This window comes from Neophocaena asiaeorientalis, unplaced genomic scaffold, assembly GCF_003031525.2.
Source record: "Neophocaena asiaeorientalis asiaeorientalis breed wild unplaced genomic scaffold, Neophocaena_asiaeorientalis_V1.1 scaffold21, whole genome shotgun sequence".
NCBI lineage: Eukaryota > Metazoa > Chordata > Mammalia > Artiodactyla > Phocoenidae > Neophocaena > Neophocaena asiaeorientalis.
Genome location: NW_020174053.1, coordinates 3,317,270 through 3,334,778, shown reverse-complemented (window position 1 = coordinate 3,334,778; position 17,509 = coordinate 3,317,270). Strand labels below are relative to the sequence as shown.

The window sequence follows — 17,509 nt, the reverse complement described above, 5'->3', positions numbered from 1 at the left end:
TTAATAAAGGGACTATTCACAGCGTGAGGGCAGGGTGGAGGGAGACCAGCAGTGGATAGCCATCACCACTGCCAGACCTGAAGAGGCAGAGGGAGGAGCAATGAACAAAACGGGAGAGGGTCGCTTTGTGAAGAGCGCCGCTCAACAGGAGGTGAGGCCTTTGGTAGAGCAGAAGCTGGGAGAATAAAGCCGCAGTTCACTTTCCTCCTTCCTTCTCAGCTCGTTGGCTGAACCCAAATGGCAGTTAGAAAGCTGGGAAGCCAAGAGGGCAGTCCACAGAGGTCAGTCCCCCAGGGCACAGAGCAGGGCAGAGAAGGATCTGGAGGGGCAAACAGACAGTACCCAGCACACTGACCACCCCTACAAAGGAAGAGCTAGCTTCTGGAGGCTACCCTGCTGTGAATGTTCCAGAAGGAAGCCAGATGAGAAAGGGAATCAAAGAGACAGGTAATAACAAGTGTTGGTGAGAATGCAGGAAATCAGAACACTCATACATTGCTGGTGGGAATGTGAAATGGTGCAGCGATTTGGAAGGACAGTCCGACACTTCCTGGAAAGGTAAAACACAGAGGTACCATAGGATCCAGCAATTTCACTCCTGGGCAAATAGCCAAGAGGACTATAAACATATGCCCATGCAAAAAGTTACCCACCAGTGTTCATAGCAGAATTATTTATAAGAGCCAAAAAGCAGGAACGACTCAAATGGCCATCAATTTTTGAATGGATAGACAAAATGTGGTAGATCTAGGCAACGAAACATCATTTGGCAATAAACAGGAATGAAGTGAGGATGCATCTACAACATGGATGGACCCCGGAAACACTGTTAAGTGGAAGCAGCCAGACACATAAGGATAAACATTATATGATGTCATTTATATGAAAAGTCCTGAATAGGCAGATGTATAGAGACAGAAAGTAGATTAGTGGTGGCCTAGGGCTGGGGAGGGGGAGGGGAGGAGGACTGGGGAGTGACTGCTTAAAGGGTACGGGCTTCTCTGGGGGATGATGAAACTGTTCTAAAATTGGCTGTGGCGAGGGGTCCACAACCCTGTGAATACACCAAAAACCACTGAATTGTACATTTTCAATGGGTGATTGTAGGTTATATCAATTGTATCTCAATAAAGCTGATATGGAAATATGCTTAAGAAAAAGTTCCCCTTCTTTCCTCATGAGTGCAGCAAGAAGGAAGAGAAATAGGAAATGAGCTGACATTTAAGAGTCAGACCACCCCCAGGAGCCCTCGGTTTCAAATGCCTTGGGGCTCTCTTCCGGGATCTCCTAGAATTGGGGAAAATCTTGAAAATCAAGAATTAACTCAGAATTCTGTGATCCACTCAAACTAAACCGAATTAAGAATCTAGTTCATTTATAGTTTCAGAGGTGTGATCTATAAACAAATGAAGTCATTTAACAGCAAGCACCATGGCTACTATATCCTCTGTATTTAATTACTGGACATGAAAGGTGCTTAATAAATTCTTATCAAGTTGCACAAAGTAGACTTTAAGGGCTCTTCTTTTGGAAAGTTCCCTAAGAAGCAGCAATGATCACCCTGTTGGAAGAAAGGAAAACCAGGCACCAGGGTCCCATCAGTCACCAATAATAGACCCAATACTCCATGGAGGTTTGCCCGCGATCAAAACTGTACCAGGGCACTGTGACACTCTGAACAATAAATCTGATGAGATATTTACATGGACAGGCCAAATATGAGGTTAGTGTTATAATTCATGAGAAACCTAAGCATTCAACCAAAGTGAGGAGTGAGCAGACAACAGCCAGCTAATGGGATTTCTGCCGGGCAGCTCTTCGCACCAATACATAGGAAGCTGCTATGCAGTGCTTTCATTAACAGGGCTTCAGTACTAATTGAAGGCAACGCCTCTTTGAGCCCTCTGTTCTATAATGCACCACCCTTTCCTCCGGGTGTGGGGTTTCATTAGAAAGTCAGAGGATGTGAGGAAGAAACGAACATCCTTCTAGACAACCGTAGTCAGAATTTCACGACACTGTTATTCAGGATACAGACTCTGAAAAATTCTATATGGGCTTCAACAGTTTTTCTACAGAGCCTTTCACTTTTCTTTCTTTTTCTTTTTTTAAAGCTTGGGCCCAACACCCTATAAATTCCCTGTTCTCTTTTGTTTTTCCACATTTTAAAAAGAATGACTTTTCCAAACGGCAATTAAACTCCTGATTTATCTAAATTACACCAGCAATTTATTGATCATAACATTAGCTCCAGGAGAAAAACACGGCGATGAAAGGGTAGGTTTTCTCTCCAGCAAGCGGCGACTCTCAGTTCACAGGGTCCTTATTAAGTGTTTTCTAACACTGCGTGCAAACAGGGAGGCATTTTAAAAATAGTCAACGGTTCAAATGATTCTCAACACCAGGCAGCACATTTTGCATTTATTTGTCTCTGAATAAGCTTTCTCTTTGGGAAAAGTGGGATGAATTGCCTTCCCAAAGCTTTTCATTGCATTTACTTATTTTTATCCACAGTCATTCTTAATGTGATTCTCCAGAACTAATCAAAGTGCTGCTTCAACTTGAGTACAGTAAAAATGTAACTAGTTTAGATGAATCTGGGTATAGACCATCTGAATTAGTATAAGTCTGAATTATGTAACATTTTAAAGGCAATTCAATTTTACAGCTTTCAAATAACGTCAGAGTAACAAGACTGAAGAAGCATCAGTAGGTAAATGTTCTGGAGACCAAATCTGGTGATAAATAAAAAGGAACTATGATTATTCTATTAATTGCTTGCATTTAAGTGTTCCTTTTGATGTGTCAACAGAAACGCCATTCCCTTAAACGGACTTATTGTGCCTCCACCCAGTGTTATGTAACTTAACAAGGATTTATTGAACATCTGTTATAAGTAAAGCATTAGGGGGAAAAGTATATGGCAGTTTTCACCTTCAAAAAGTTTATAATCTTGTTAGGGGGATAAGAAGTACATGGCGAAATCAACCTCTGGCCATTTTGTTTACTGATTCTCTTCTTTATTACAATTTTTCTCCACAAATGGGGCTAGGTAAATGACACCTCAACTCGAGTCCGACTTAATCCAAACTGCTGAACTAATGAGCTTATGTTGTGCTTGGATTTATTTATCATTAAATCACTGTCACTGCCCAGCCTTTCTGGACTGCTAACGTCCTGTTTCTTGCACTCTCCCTCAACATGCCACAGCAGGATCTTCTTAATCTTGAGTTATAGAAATTGGAGCTGATGAATCTCTCCCTCTTGTAAATGACATGGTGTCAAGTTTGTCTCACCCAGGTCCTGCTGACATATCCTGATCATTGGATAGTCGTGTCCACGAATCTGCCAATTTTTCAGGCCTGAGCGGCAGAGAGCTCTTCCATACACAAACTCAAGTACTTTTCAAAGATAAGGTCACAGGTGACATTTTTGTTTCAACTGAGAACTATTAATTTTGCCCTTCATTAAGTAGTAGATAATAAACATCTGGGTGATGGTTTTTACCTGGTGTTCCAGGAATCTGAGCTCGTCTGTGATATGAAACGGAGGTATGAGGGATTTCAGAAACTCAAAATTTCTGAGAAGTTGGCTCTAGGCCCATTAGCTCTCCAGTATACCCCAGTCACAGAAGCTTAATCAAGGAGGGATTGAAACGATGGGTAAGAAATTAACAGGAGAGTAACCCTCAGGAGTGTAGACTGGCATCAAAAAAAGAAGCTGAACAACTTCAGTGGTGGCAGAATTCCAAGGTCTCATAGACTGTCTCATTCCACTAGATTTCTTACGAGGGAAAGTACCTGGTTACCATCAGTGATGTGCTGGAGCTGACTTCTACTACGGAGAGAACTGGTTATGTGTAGCTGTTCCCAAGTTCTCCTTCAATGATTCCAACTTGGTAGCTTGAAATTGAACCACAGTGTAAGTATCTACACCATGGAAATTGGCAAATGCTCCATACAAATCAGCCCCCACCCCCAACCCGACCAGAGCCAGCCATTACACAGTTACGAGCACAACGCTGGCGCCGTCTGGTCTCATCTTTCTCTGCTTTCACAAGGTTAGTGGCTACTGTTCCCTGAGGAAAGCCCGTGGACACATCCTTGGATCACTCACCTGGGCTCGGTTGGTGTACAGTACTTTCATGTCCTTCAGCTTCTCCAAACCCTCACTGTAGCACAGGATGGCTGTTTCATAATCACCTTTGACAAATGCTTCATTCCCCTTTTCTTTTAGGGCTGTGAGAATAGAAGTTATACAGGTGAGCTCTCCCCACACACTGGAAAATTCTTTCAGACTTCACTGTCCTGATTTTCCAACTCTACTTTGAAGGTCAGAGCTTCTATGCATCCAAAGGGGGCCTGTCACTTACTTCTCTCTGCAGATAATTCCAGGTCGGTTTCTGTTCTCTCAATCTACCCGAAGTCTTCTAAGCAGCTTCTCAGAACAAGTAAATGTTTCTGCCTCAAGGCTCAGAACACCCCAAACTTGCCACAAAGGGCAAGTCTACACATTCAAACGTCTCATAAAGAGATTCAAACGTCTCATAAAGAGATTCAAACAACTAATTTTCTAGCAAATACGGAATCGTTCAGATCTGCAGCACACATACCACCGAGTGGTATAAAATAAGTGCTGAAAGCATTCTTCTGTCATGTGTATCTTCCTCACCACACACACAACCCCAGTTCTTTCTTTTCCTTTATTTCCCCTCTCCCTTCTCCCAGCTTTGTTTGCTTGTTTCATTTTTCTTTTTCATTCCTTCATCTGTGCCTCAGGCTGGACAGTAGTACCTCACTCCCATCCCTCCCTACGTTCCAAGCATCACTTAGTGCAGCTAAATCCATCCATGTGCTTTAGAAAGGTCTGACTATGGAGGCTGACTCACGGCTGTGTCTGACTCCCTGCTTGCTCCTGTGGGAACAGGAGACAGACTAGTTTCTGCCTGGCCACGTCCCACTGCCTCAGGCCCATCATGAACCCACCCACTGGGAATCTTGATGTCCTCAGACATTAGCATAGAGACTTCCTTGCTCTTTCTAGCACAAATCACCCTGGCTATTGAAAAGTGAAAAGACTGACAATTACCATCTGCTAAGACTTTGTTTTCCCTTCTTCTTTTGGCACGTTCTTTTGCATCCTTCTCCACAGATGCCAAGAAGGCCTCTGACAACAGCGTAATTTCAAATATTAAAAAGAAAAATCCAAATACTATAATCAGTTCTTTAGCTCAAATTCAGAAAAAAGCTACTTTAGAGTTTTAGAGCCACACTTTTCATGCATCCACATGTAGGCACATGTACGCGTGCACGCACACACACACACACACACACACACACAGATTTGGAGACAACTAAAATGACATTTTCTTAATTTGACAGTAAATGGTAATCTGTGTGATGTATTATTATACATGGTGACTATGTCTGTGCTTCAAATTTGAATTATGCCTTTTAAAAGAGTTTTTCTTTGAAGACAGACTTTTTTGTTCCACTTAGCATAATGAGCTTCTGAGCTGAGCAACTGAGAAACTCTCTGGATCCCTTTAAGCAGCTAAGAGTAAATTGGATGAAACAGAATAACTGAATTCAGTTTCCAAAAAGACTGGCCAGGAGAAGGTAGGAAAAACCCTCTGAGTACTGTCCCCTCTGACTACTAGTAACAGAATTGAATGATCAGTAGGTTTTTGTTCATGGGTTGTTTGTAAGCCCTGAGGCTATAATTTAAGTGTCCGGAAGCTACAATCAATAAACACTGATCCTAAAGGAATAATACACATTGGAAAGAGAGATGCTGTCCTTACCTGTGTTTATTTCATCTGTATTCTGCAGGGCACAGGTTATCATAAAAACAAAGACACAAATTTCAAAAACCACTCCCTCATTTATACATATACAAAGCAAGAAGGCAGATCAATTACAAGTGGGGAGTAGGGTCATTTCCTTTAACCATCGATACTGAAAGGCTCAAAATTCAGGGGGCTTGCTGTAAATCAGGAGGTCTAGTTATGGGCACAATTGTTATGGGGCTACATCTGCAGAAACAAGGGCGAGCAGGTCAAGGGACCACCGCTGTGGCTGTATGAGCTGGAAATATGAATTAGTAGAATATATTACCTTAGCGGCTTAAAAATGGTCACAAGTTCAGTGGGTAGAGAGGCCAAATTAAAACAAACCCAAAGGGTTGTTTAAGGATGACCCAGAAAGATCAAGAAAAGAAATCAGAGTTTATACTTCCTTGTGGAAAATAAATGTAAGTGAATCTAAAAATCAAAAGGCTATTTCAGCCTCACCAGGCAGTTGAGATTAAACCACTACTTCCTCTGCTTTATGCAGACCTTCTCACTCTGTCTACTTAGATAACTCCACCATAGGGAAAGGGCACCTTTGTGGGAGCTTGTGGAGGACTGATCATGGTCTTGTTCACGGTGGTCCTGCACTCGTCCTCCTCTTGGTCTTCCTCTGTAAACTTCAGTCTCTTTTCTGTCTCGAGAACAGCTTTCTCTTGTACGACTGGGTCATCAGAATTCATCTCCTGAATTAAATTGGCTAGAGGAGAAATCAGGTGAATCATTCAAGCAAGGTCTTCAAAAAAAAGACTCCATTCGCTTAAAAGGTGGTGTAGAAAATTTCATGGGGAAGGACTTTTATTTTTCCAGCTTTACCGAGATATAATTGACACATGACATTGTGTAAGTTTAAGATGTACAACATGGTGATTTGATACACGTATACACTGAGAAATGATCCCCACACCAAGGTTAGTTAACACACCCATATCCTCATATAATTTCATTTTGTGTGTGTGGTGAGCACATTTAAGATCTACTTTCTCAGCAACTTTAAAGTGTATAGTGCAGTACTGTTAACAATAGACACCATGCTGTATATTAGATCCCCAGAACCTATTCACCTACTAGAGAATTTGCGTATATGTGTGTATTTAAACAAATGGTTTTTACAAAACGTGCATTCTTTTGCAACCTAGTTTTTTCTCCTAATATGCTTTAGAGATTTGTTCTTGATACTAATGGTTGCAGTTGATTTATTTTAATCACTATATATACGATAGGTAATCCATTCCCTTATTGATGGACATCCAGGTGTTTTTAAATTTTTTGCTAGTGAATAAATGACGAATCGAATATCTGTGTACATATTTCCCCATGCACACACGTGACATTTTCCTCAGGTTACGGCTGTATCAAGGTTTATTCCTATAAGCTGTGACAAGAGTTCCCATGCCTCCACATCCTAGTTAACGCTTGTTGTCAAACTTCTAAGTTGTTGCCACTATAATGCATTTATCTCCTCAATGTTTTCATTTGCATTTTCCTGAACATGATTGGGATCGGGCATCTTTTCATTGGTTTGTAGGCCATTTGGATTTCCTTTTATGTCAACTGCCTGCTCCTATCCTTGGCCGATTTTCTATTGGGTTGTTTGTCTTTTTCTTATGATTTCTGTATATATTCTGGACTGATATGTATTTGTGAACATCTCCTTGTGTATGGTTTGTCTTTTTATCTGTTTTTATGGAAGCTTTTGTTGAAGAAATTTTCTATGTGTTAAATGTACCAATATTTCCCGTTATGCTTTATGCCTTTTGTGTATATTAGGTTTACAAATATACTCTTATATGTCTTCTGTATGTTTTAACGCTCTGTTTTTCTCATTAGGGTATTTAATCCACCTGGAGCTGACTTTTTTTTTTTTGCCGCACAGCCTGGCATGGGGGATCTTAATTCCCAGACCAGGGATTGCAACCGTGCCCCCTGCAGTGGAAGTGCAGTCTTAAACACTGGACCACCAGGGAAGACCCCTGGAGCTGACTTTGCATAGGGCACGAGCACCATTTGTTGACGAGTCCCTGCCTTCCCACCGATGTGTTGTGCCATCCCTGTTACATGCGTGAGCCTGCTCTAGGCTCTTTATTCCATTCTACTGGATGAAATCTTTTTCAGCACCAAACCTTCCATGCATAATTACTACAGCTTTATAATGAGTCTTGAACATCTGATAGGGAGATCCCACCTTCTTATTTTCCTGCAAACTTTTCTGGATTAATTCTTGGCCCTTTGCTCTTCTGTGTGAACTCTGGAATCAGCTTGTTGAACTCTAAACAAAACATTTTTGGGATTTTGATCTAAATTGTGTTGAACGAAGAGGATAATTTGAGAAGAAAAGATTTCCTTACCAAATGTGTCTTCCCATCCATGATAAAATGTCTCCACTTATTTAGATATTTTATGTCTTTTAATTAAAATTTTTATTCACTAAACTCTGAACTTTATTCTAATTTCATTAATATCTCTGTAATATCCTTTTTCCACTCCAGGATACCATCTAGGATATCACATTACATTTAGTCATGTCTCCTTATAATTCTCTGAGCCCTGACAATTTCTCAGACCTTCCTTGTTTTCCTTGACAGTTTTGAGAATTACTGGTCAGGTATTTTTTGTAGAATAGTTTTCAGTTTGGGTTTACCTGATGTTACTGTCACAGTCAGACTGAGGTTCTCAAGATTTTGGGAGGAAGACCACAGCACATATTAAGGGTACACGTTATCAATGTGATTTATCATGCTGTTAACTTTGACCACCTAAGGAAGAGTTTGTCAGCTTTTTCTATCTTAAAGTTACCTTTTCCCCTCTTTTCCTGTACTGTACGCTTTGGAAGCAAGTCAGTAAATGTATCTCACTTTCAGGGGTGGAGAGTTATGCTCTACCTTCTAGAGGCAGGAATATCTACATAAATTGTTTGAAATTCTTCTGTATGGGAGATTTGCCTTACATATTTATTTACTTATTTATCTATTCATCGTTTATTTATATCCATATAGACTCATGGATATTTATTCTATACTTCGGGCTATAATCCAATACTGTTTGCTTTCTTGCTCAAATTGTTCTAGTTTTGACCACTGGGAGCTCTTTCAATTAAATTTTATAACCTTCCCCATAAAGGTCTTGCATATATTTTGAGGGATTTATTTTGGTATTGTAAATGAAGTGTTGCTGGTATATAGGAAGTATATAAGAATGCAACTGAATTTTATATATTAATCTCGTATCCAAAAACCTTGCTCGATTTCCTTCTTTACTTTAATAATTTATTTATAGATTTTTTTGAGTTTTTCTCTGTAGACTCTCTGCCCGAGTCCTCTTCTCTTTTTCTACACCTTTCCCAGGAATTCCTGTTCCCTCCTACGGCTCCAAATACCATGCAGATGCCACTGCCTCCTAAGTTGTCAGGTACAGCCACTCTCTCTCTCTCTCTCTCTCTCTCTCTCTTAGGCTCAGACTTACAAAGCCAACTGCCTTCTGAACATCTTCACTGGGATGCCTTACTCATCTGCCTATCCTCTTTCTCCCCAGACTGTTCCTCCTTCAAATGCCCCTATCTCAGCAGATGGTCCAACCATCCACTTGTCATTCAATCAAGACTCTCAGGCTCATCCTTAAGCCTTCGTTCTCCCTCCACCTTCACAGCCATCAACACTAAAGCCTGTCAAGTAAGCTCTGAATTATGTCTCCAATCTGTCTACTTGTGTCCTCTCCAGCCACAGTCTCTTCTCCCTGGAGCACTGTAACAGCCTCCTAGCTGGCTCTCAGCACCTGTTTGCTTCTCCCCTCCAGTGTACCACTGCCAGAGTGACTTTTCTAAGGTGTAAATCTGACCATGTTTCTGCTCTGAGTAAACCCTCCAAAGGATTCCCATTGCTCTCAGGATAAACACGAATTCCTTACTGTGGCTTCCAAGGTCTTTCCTGATCTGGCCTTTCTGGACTCAGATGGGACCCTTCTCTCCTTGATCTCTTCTCTCCAGCTGTACTGAGCTTTTTAATCTTTCCGTTTCTCAAAAGCACCACACTTGCTCTTAACTTCCATCTTTCCTACGTACTTTCTCCCCATTTAGAATACTCCCCTACCCTCTCCCCAGTGGCCAACTCCTACTCAGACTTCAGATTTGTGCTTAAATCTCATCCTTTAGGGAAGCCTTTATTTGTGGGCTGAATTGTGCCCCTCTTCCCCAATTCATATGTTGGAGCCCTAATCCCCTCAGTGTGACTGTATTTGGAGACAGAGCTTTTAAAGAGGTCATGAAGGATAAATGAGGTCATAAGGGTGGGGCCCTAAACCAATTGGATTGATGTCCGTATAAGAGGAGGAAGAAACACCAGGGATGTGCACACACAGAAAAAAGACCATGTGAGGACACAGTAAGAAGGGGGTTGTCTGCAAGCCAGGGAGAGAGGACTCAGGAGAAACTAAACCTAATACCTTGATCTTGGACTTCTGATCTCCAGAACTGTGACAAAAATTAATTTCTGTTGCCTAAGCCCCCCAGTCTGTGATATTTTGTTACAGCAGCCCATCAGACAACTCCCTAAGAGTCTCTTGCATTTTACCAATCTCTCTTTGTAGCATACATCACCCTTGAAATCACTTGTTTAATATCTGTTTTCCCCACCGGACTGTAGGTACCATGAAGGAAAGTAATTCTTATTCATTGTTACTGTATTCTCCAGGGTCTAGCAATGCTCAGTACACAGCAAGAGCCCAAGAAATGAATGTATAGAATCTATACACATGTGGCTATATAAATTTAAATTCCTTATAAACGAAATAGAGAAATTCACTTCTTTAGTAGCACTAGCCACATTTCAAACCCTCGAGAGCCACTTGTGGTCACTGGTTACCACAGTGGACAGTGCAGATTATAGAACATTTCTATCATCACAGAAAGCTCTATCAGACGGCACTGATATAAATGATATGGAAATGAACTTGGGGTACGAATGAATGTTAGCCAGGTAAAGAAAGACCGGGAGGCAGAGGGAAGGACAAAGGCAGCAGGCAGAGGATGAAGGGTCAGGGGGTATGTGGGGAACCGGAAACTGTCTGTAGCTCAAGTGTGAGGTAGGGGGAGGTGAGAGGTAAGGCCTAGGTCACGGGAGGACTTAGGTCCTGATGAGAGCATGAAATTTATTGGGACTGCGGGGAGAAGGCAAGCAGAGAAGTGGCTGGGTCAGATTTGCATTTTAGATACATTACCCTGTGGGGAGTGTAAGCCTGAAGGCCAGGGAAAACAATCAGGGGGTTGTTGAAATCGTCTGGATAAGAGAACCAGAACAAAGGGAGGTTGCAGAGGTGGGAGCTGGAGGGAGAAGGCAAACCTGAGGGCTCATTAAATTAAGGGCTGAGAGGTGAGAGGAGGCCAATGTGACTTGTAAATCTGGGGACAGCAGTGCCACCAAGTGAGACTAGAACGAATGGGAGAGTAGGAGAAGAAGGTTTTATTTGGCATTGGGAGGGGACAGAGAAAGAGATGATCAACTAACCTTCGGACATATTAAGTTCATGGTGCTTGAGGGATACAATGGGTGTGACAGTTGGCATAGAGGCTGAGGCTCAAAAAAAGTGGCTGGTGGGCTTCCCTGGTGGCGCAGTGGTTGGGAGTCTGCCTGCCGATGCAGGGGACACGGGTTTGTGCCCCGGTCCGGGAGGATCCCACATGCTGCGGAGCGGCTGGGCCCGTGAGCCATGGCCGCTGAGCCTGCGCGTCCGGAGCCTGTGCTCCGCAGCGGGAGAGGCCACAGCAGTGGGAGGCCCACGTACCCCAAAAAAAAAAAAAAAAAAAAAGTGGCTGGTAGCAATTAAGATTGGGGTCATCACAAGGGTGGTAGCTAAAACCACATGCTTGGGCTCGATCACCTGAAGAGAAAGGCGAGCAGTGGGCCAGGCCAGAACAACATTTGGGGGATGGGCCAAGGAGAAGCAGCCCATGACAAACCCAAAGAACACCCTAAGGATGTACCATCTATGAAGTTGCCTGAACTATTTTTAAAACCATTTTATTCTTTGGACCCATATAGCCTGTGAGAAGCAGCAACTTCAATATATTTCTATTTGAAATGTAAGGTTTGTTTCACTGCTGATATTCTTGTCTCTATCCTCAAACAAGCTCCCTGAAGTCTGAGCAGGGACTGAGTGCTTTGGAATCTCCTGTGTGTGATCTGTGTGGTCAGAGTATGTCCTTTGGGATTCCACCTGTCTAAGTTGAAGAAGGGTCTTCCTGCCTAGAGGAAGAGAGACAGGAGTATGACAACCAGCAGCCATCTATGTAATGTGATGGACCCTGAGGGAAAGCCTTCTGACTTTGCCTCTGCAGCTCAAAACCAGGAACGGCTCTCCCCTAAAACAAGAGGGATTTCAGACCGATCAGTGGGGCTCCTGAGTGATCTTCTCCAAGGGGACAGTAGGCTCATTGGTGATGGGGAAATAGAAGCTCCTTTTGACCTGACTCTACACAGAAGGGGAGAAAATACAAGGAAGAGCTGTCAGCCTGAATTCAATCAGAATGTTAGCAGCTTCTCTGATACCAATTAACAGCCAAAAAATATTACCCCCAGGCTCCAATATTACTTGCTTCTCAATACCCCTTCTGTTTAATCTCAAGAACGTTTTTTTCCTTAAGAGTCATAAACCTGTCAGGCAACCCATGAACTAACTTAGAGTAATCATCTCTCTTTAACAACTCCACCTCCCTAAAGTAAAATTTAATTAGTATATGATTTACTGGTACTTACTGATTTCATCTACATTTTTAAGAAATTTCTGCAAGTCCTCCTCTTGATAGTCAGCCATTGTGGACCAGAATCCCTGAGAGAGGCAGCATAAATGATGAAAATTAATAATAATAAAACTAAACAGAATTTGTCAGGCTGATTAGCCTTCTAAAACTAGGAGCCAGGTAATTATTTTCAAGATGGATTTGTGTTTATAAAAGTCATGAATAACAAGCAGGGTGATCTATTATACTCTGACTGCTGTTAAGGCCAAGGGACCCTCATTATGTGTGGCGATATTTCTGGAAAGCTGCCAGCCTCCCTCCAATGGGGAAAGTGCTCTGCAAAATGTCCCTACAACGCCAACATCAGCTGCTGTGAGTCAGGGACCCGGCTTGAAGGCGGCCAGGTGGAGAGCAGTTGACAGGCCACCAGAGACGGAGAAGGACACTAACGCTTGACTTTGATCATGACAGGCTGGCCCAGCCAGAAGCTTTGGACCTGGCTGTGTGACAGGTAACCAAAAATGGGCCAATTTACATCTAAATGTCCAAACTATTTAAAATATAAGCCTCTGGCTTATTCCTGAGGAGTGAAGAGAAGCTACAAATTGCATGGAGGGATTCGAACTTGACAGCCCTGCACGCCCCTCTCTTCTCCTCCCCAAGTCCTTTAAAAGCTGGATCACCACTCTGTTGTTTTTGAGTGAAAGGCCTCATGCTACAGCCAGTGGTTCTCAAAGGTCCACCCACAGACCATAAGAATCATCCAAAAACTGGTTTAGCCTAAGATTCTTCAGCCTTAGCCCAGAGCCCCTCAGTTAGTAAGCCTGAGAGAGTACCCTGGAATGTATAGTTTTAAACACCCTCCAGGTGATTCTGATTTACAGCTAGGTTTAATAACAGTGTAGCCAAATAAGGCACCTTTAACTGGAAATTTGAAATCTGCCAGGAACAAGCTGTGAGTTATTTGATCTGAGATTCCACCAGTTATAAGCTGTGCTACCTCAGCTAAAGTCACAACCTCTCTGACCCTCAGACGCCTCATTCGTTCTATGTAAACTATAATACAAACAGAGGGCTGGGACTTCCCTGGTGGCGCAGTGGTTGAGAATCTGCCTGCGAATGCAGGGGACGCGGGTTTGAGGCCTGGTCTGGGAGGATCCCACATGCCGCGGAGCAACTGGGCCCCTGAGCCACAATTACTGAGCCTGCGCGTTTGGAGCTTGTGCTCCGCAACAAGAGGCCGCGACAGTAAGAGGCCCGTGCACCGCGATGAAGAGTGGCCCCCGCTTGCCACAACTGGAGAAAGCCCTCGCACGGAAACGAAGACCCAACACAGCCAAAAATAAATAAATAAATAAATTTTAAAAAACAGAGGGCTATCTGGGGATTAATTTAAAGCACCAGGTTGGCAATGAGTGGTTACTGCAAGACATCCTTATCTATAAAACAGGGCTGGGGACCTCTGGCTTAACGAAATGATCGCTAGGTTTCTTTCCAGCTCTTAACAATTCAGGCTCCCGTGGAACTGAGGCCTAGTCAAGTGAGTTGACTTGCCCAAGGTTAGGAGAGGCAGAAGGCAGGCTCAGAACTCCCGCGGGCAGGCGCCAAGCCCTCTGCTCCCAGGCCAGGGTCTACGGGCGCGCCATGCCCGGGCAGCGAACCCACGACGGGACGAGAAGGCCAGGGCACGGCGATGCCCAAGGCGTCCGACGGTATCCACTTCACCGGGAAGGAGCCTGCGCCCCGCCTGCAGCCAGAAGACCCGCTCGCCCCAAATGCCCCCTCCCCGGCCGGCGCAGAGGGGCGGGGCCGGCGGCACCGTTGCCCGGGCAACCGCTCCAGAGCGTCCACCGGCTGAGTGCCCGCCGTGGAGGTCCCCGCGGCCCTCAGCTGATACCGTCCCATCCACCGGGGCCCAAACCAGCGTCCTCTGCTTGGCTCTGACGGCCAGATCAGGACCAGCACCAGGGCAGACCCCGGGCCACCCCGCTACACTGACCTGACGCGCCCAGAGCTGGACAGGAAATGGCGGTTGTGGGCGGGCGGTGACCGACCTAGGCTGAGGAGGGGCGGCGCCAAAGGGCCAGGGGCGGACTTGGCCCCGTGCTCTGACGCGCGCTGCGTTCTAGTTCCGGAGCGCGCAGCCAAGTTCAAGGCCGAGCTGGGGCGTGGGAAGCCCGCAGGGGACCGGGGAAGCTGAGGGGAGCAAAAGAAGCCCGAGTGACCTGCGCTGATCCCTAAATCAGCGCCAGGTTTTGGCTTCTTTGTTTTCTGGGGTTGGAGGGTGTGTCACTTGCATTAGCTTAATATCCCTGGCCCGGAAGAGGGAAGGTCTGCAGCGTACTTGGGAGAGGCAGGCTTGGGTGTGAATCCGATTTTACTTATTAGTGTACGCGAGACCTTCGGAGAGGAGAGTTATGTGATCTCTCTGATCTTCAGAGTTCTCCTTTATATAAAAAATGGAGAAATGGCACTTTCTCATAAGATTTACGGTTAAGGTTCCAGGCACCTAGTCAGTAGGGGTAAGTGATGGTTATTATCCAGGGAATCATAGCATTTAGAGCAGAATGAGACAATGGACACATTCACAGAGAGAGAGAGAGAGAGAGAGAGAGAGAGAGAGATTGATTTATTGTAAGGAGTTGGCTCACATGATTATGGAGGCTGAGAAGTGCACCAGCTGCAGTTGGCAAGCTGGAGACCCAAGGAGCCAATAGTGTGAGTTCCAGTCCAAGGGCCTGAGAACCAGGAGAGCTGATGATGGTGTAAGTTCCAGTCCAAGTCTGAGTGCAAAAGCAGGAGACCAATGTTCCTGCTACTACAGTCAGGCAGAGAGAAAGAATTCTATTCGGGCCTTCACCTGATTGGATGAGGCCCACCCACAGTGGGGAGAGAGATGTGCTTTACTCAGGCTATGGATTCAAATGTTAACCTCATCCAGACACACAGACAAACCCAGAATAATATTTAAACAAATATCTGAGCACCCTTTGGGCCAGTGATCCATAAAATTAACCATCATGAATATCCAGTCACCAGACCCAAAGAGCTTGTCACGTAAGGGGATTAAAGGTCAATAAATAATCAAATTCTCACTGTGGTAAGTGCTCTAAGAAGTAAAGGGTGAAAAACAAAAGTAGCAAAGGGTACCATGAAAGCTGAGTCTCAAACCTTGGAGATATTCCCTGAGGACGTGACGTTTACACTGAGACTTAAGGGATGAGTGGGCATTGACCAGCTGGAGAGGGAAGTGGAAGCAGAGGGGGCAGGATGGGCAGTCAGGAAGGAGCCTGGCAAGGACAAGGAACCAACAGGAAGCCAAGCTTGGCTGCGGCTTAGAGAGCAAAAGTAAGTAGTGCAAGATGAAGCCGGGCCCAGATCACACAGGGCCTTTGAGAAGTTCTGGGTCTCTCTCCTAAGTGCCACAGGCAGCTTTTGAGGGGTTCTAGGAGAGGGGTGACATGCTCAGAGTTTTCTTTTTAGAAAATCATTCTGGCTGCAATGTGGAGAATGATCTGGAACGAGGCCAGGGGGACACTGGGAGACAAGTTAGAGATTGTTGACAGCGTGTATTGGTAGAGGGAATAGAGAGGATTAGATGAATGTGCCATGTATTTTGGAGAGGGATTTGACAGCAGGGAAATATTAACAATGACATTAGGTTTCTGGCTTGAGCCAGAATAGGGCTCTCTGTTGGCTGAGATGGAGAATATTGGAGGAGAATCAGGTGTGGAGAAAGGTGATGAGTTCAGATTTATATTCAGTTCAAGATGCCTGTGAGTTATTCAAGTGGAGATGTTGAATAAATTAATTGTTCTTTAATAGTTACTCTCCTCTTCTTCAGATTTTCCAAGTTTTAGCAAAGCACAGGCACCTAGAATAGACTGTATTTCCCAGCTTTCCTTACACATGACAGTCCAATTAAATATAAGCAGAAGTGGTGGGTGCTACTTCTAGGAAGTGTCCTAAAAAAGGATTCCCTTCTTCTTACCTTTATTTCTTGTTGGTTGGAATGTGGACACAATGGCTGGAGCTGGCTCAGCCATTTTGGACCATGAAGTAGAAGCAGTATATTGAGGATGGAAAGCCACAGGTAGAAGGAGCCTGTGTTCTAATGATCATGGAGTTACCATACTGGATTTTGGACTACCTAACTCCATATTTCTGTATAGGAAAGCTGTTTAACCCCAACAATACATCAGGTTCTGGGAATCTAAAGACTTCTGTCTTATTAGAATCACTGCTATGTTGGGTTTTCGGTCACTCCCAGCCAAACCTAACGTTAACTGATATGGAAGACGCTATTCATTTATTCAACTAACTGCTTTTAAAGTTGATATCAATTTTTTTGGTGATAAGTCCTTCCAAATAGTCCAAATGATGTTATGCATAAAAATAGAAATATTGATATTTTAAAATAAACATGTCAATTGTAAATAACTTTTGTCCGAAGGACTCTAAACACCAGAGAAATTTGACACTGAGATCACACAATTAAAAAGCACATGAATAATGTTTTATGTCAGAAGTTATTTTTGGAGTTAGAAGTTACTTTTTTCTCTTCAGTCATATTTCCATTTTATAGCCCCCCCCACACACCCACACTCAGAATACTATCCTAATATAGGACGTTTTTATGCCTGAATGTCTTTCGCTGATCATCTCACCATAATTCTCTGCCACAGTAATATCAACAAATATTGTTGGAGTATTTGCTTTAACCAGATACCATACTATAAGTCAGGGGCCCAGCCCCAGTCCTCACACAGCCCAGTGAGGAAGATAGATGCATAAACAAATTCTTCTTTTTTCAATATTTTTTAATTGAAGTATAGTTGATTTACGATGTTGTGTTAATTTCTGCTGCACAGCAAAGTCATTCAGTTATACATATATACATTCTTTTTTTTTTTTTTTTTTTTTTTTTTTTT

General features: G+C 43.7%; 1 protein-coding gene across 4 annotated transcripts in view; it reads right to left on the bottom strand.

Moving 5' to 3' along the window:
• TTC12 (tetratricopeptide repeat domain 12) overlaps positions 1-12,665 on the bottom strand; it is a 46,505-nt gene extending 33,840 nt beyond the window's left edge. For all 4 annotated transcript variants that reach the window (XR_003004421.1, XM_024754281.1, XM_024754284.1 and 1 more), the window contains exons 1-5: positions 12,595-12,665; positions 6,385-6,548; positions 5,804-5,825; positions 5,089-5,166; positions 4,117-4,238 (exon numbers count right to left, since the gene is read on the bottom strand). Coding sequence is in view for 3 of the 4 variants with exons in the window: in XM_024754281.1 (XP_024610049.1) it covers positions 4,117-4,238; positions 5,089-5,166; positions 5,804-5,825; positions 6,385-6,548; positions 12,595-12,652 (444 nt within the window). In the remaining variant the exon portion in view is untranslated. The remainder of the gene's footprint in view (positions 1-4,116; positions 4,239-5,088; positions 5,167-5,803; positions 5,826-6,384; positions 6,549-12,594) is intronic.
• Positions 12,666-17,509: the final 4,844 nt, after the last annotated feature.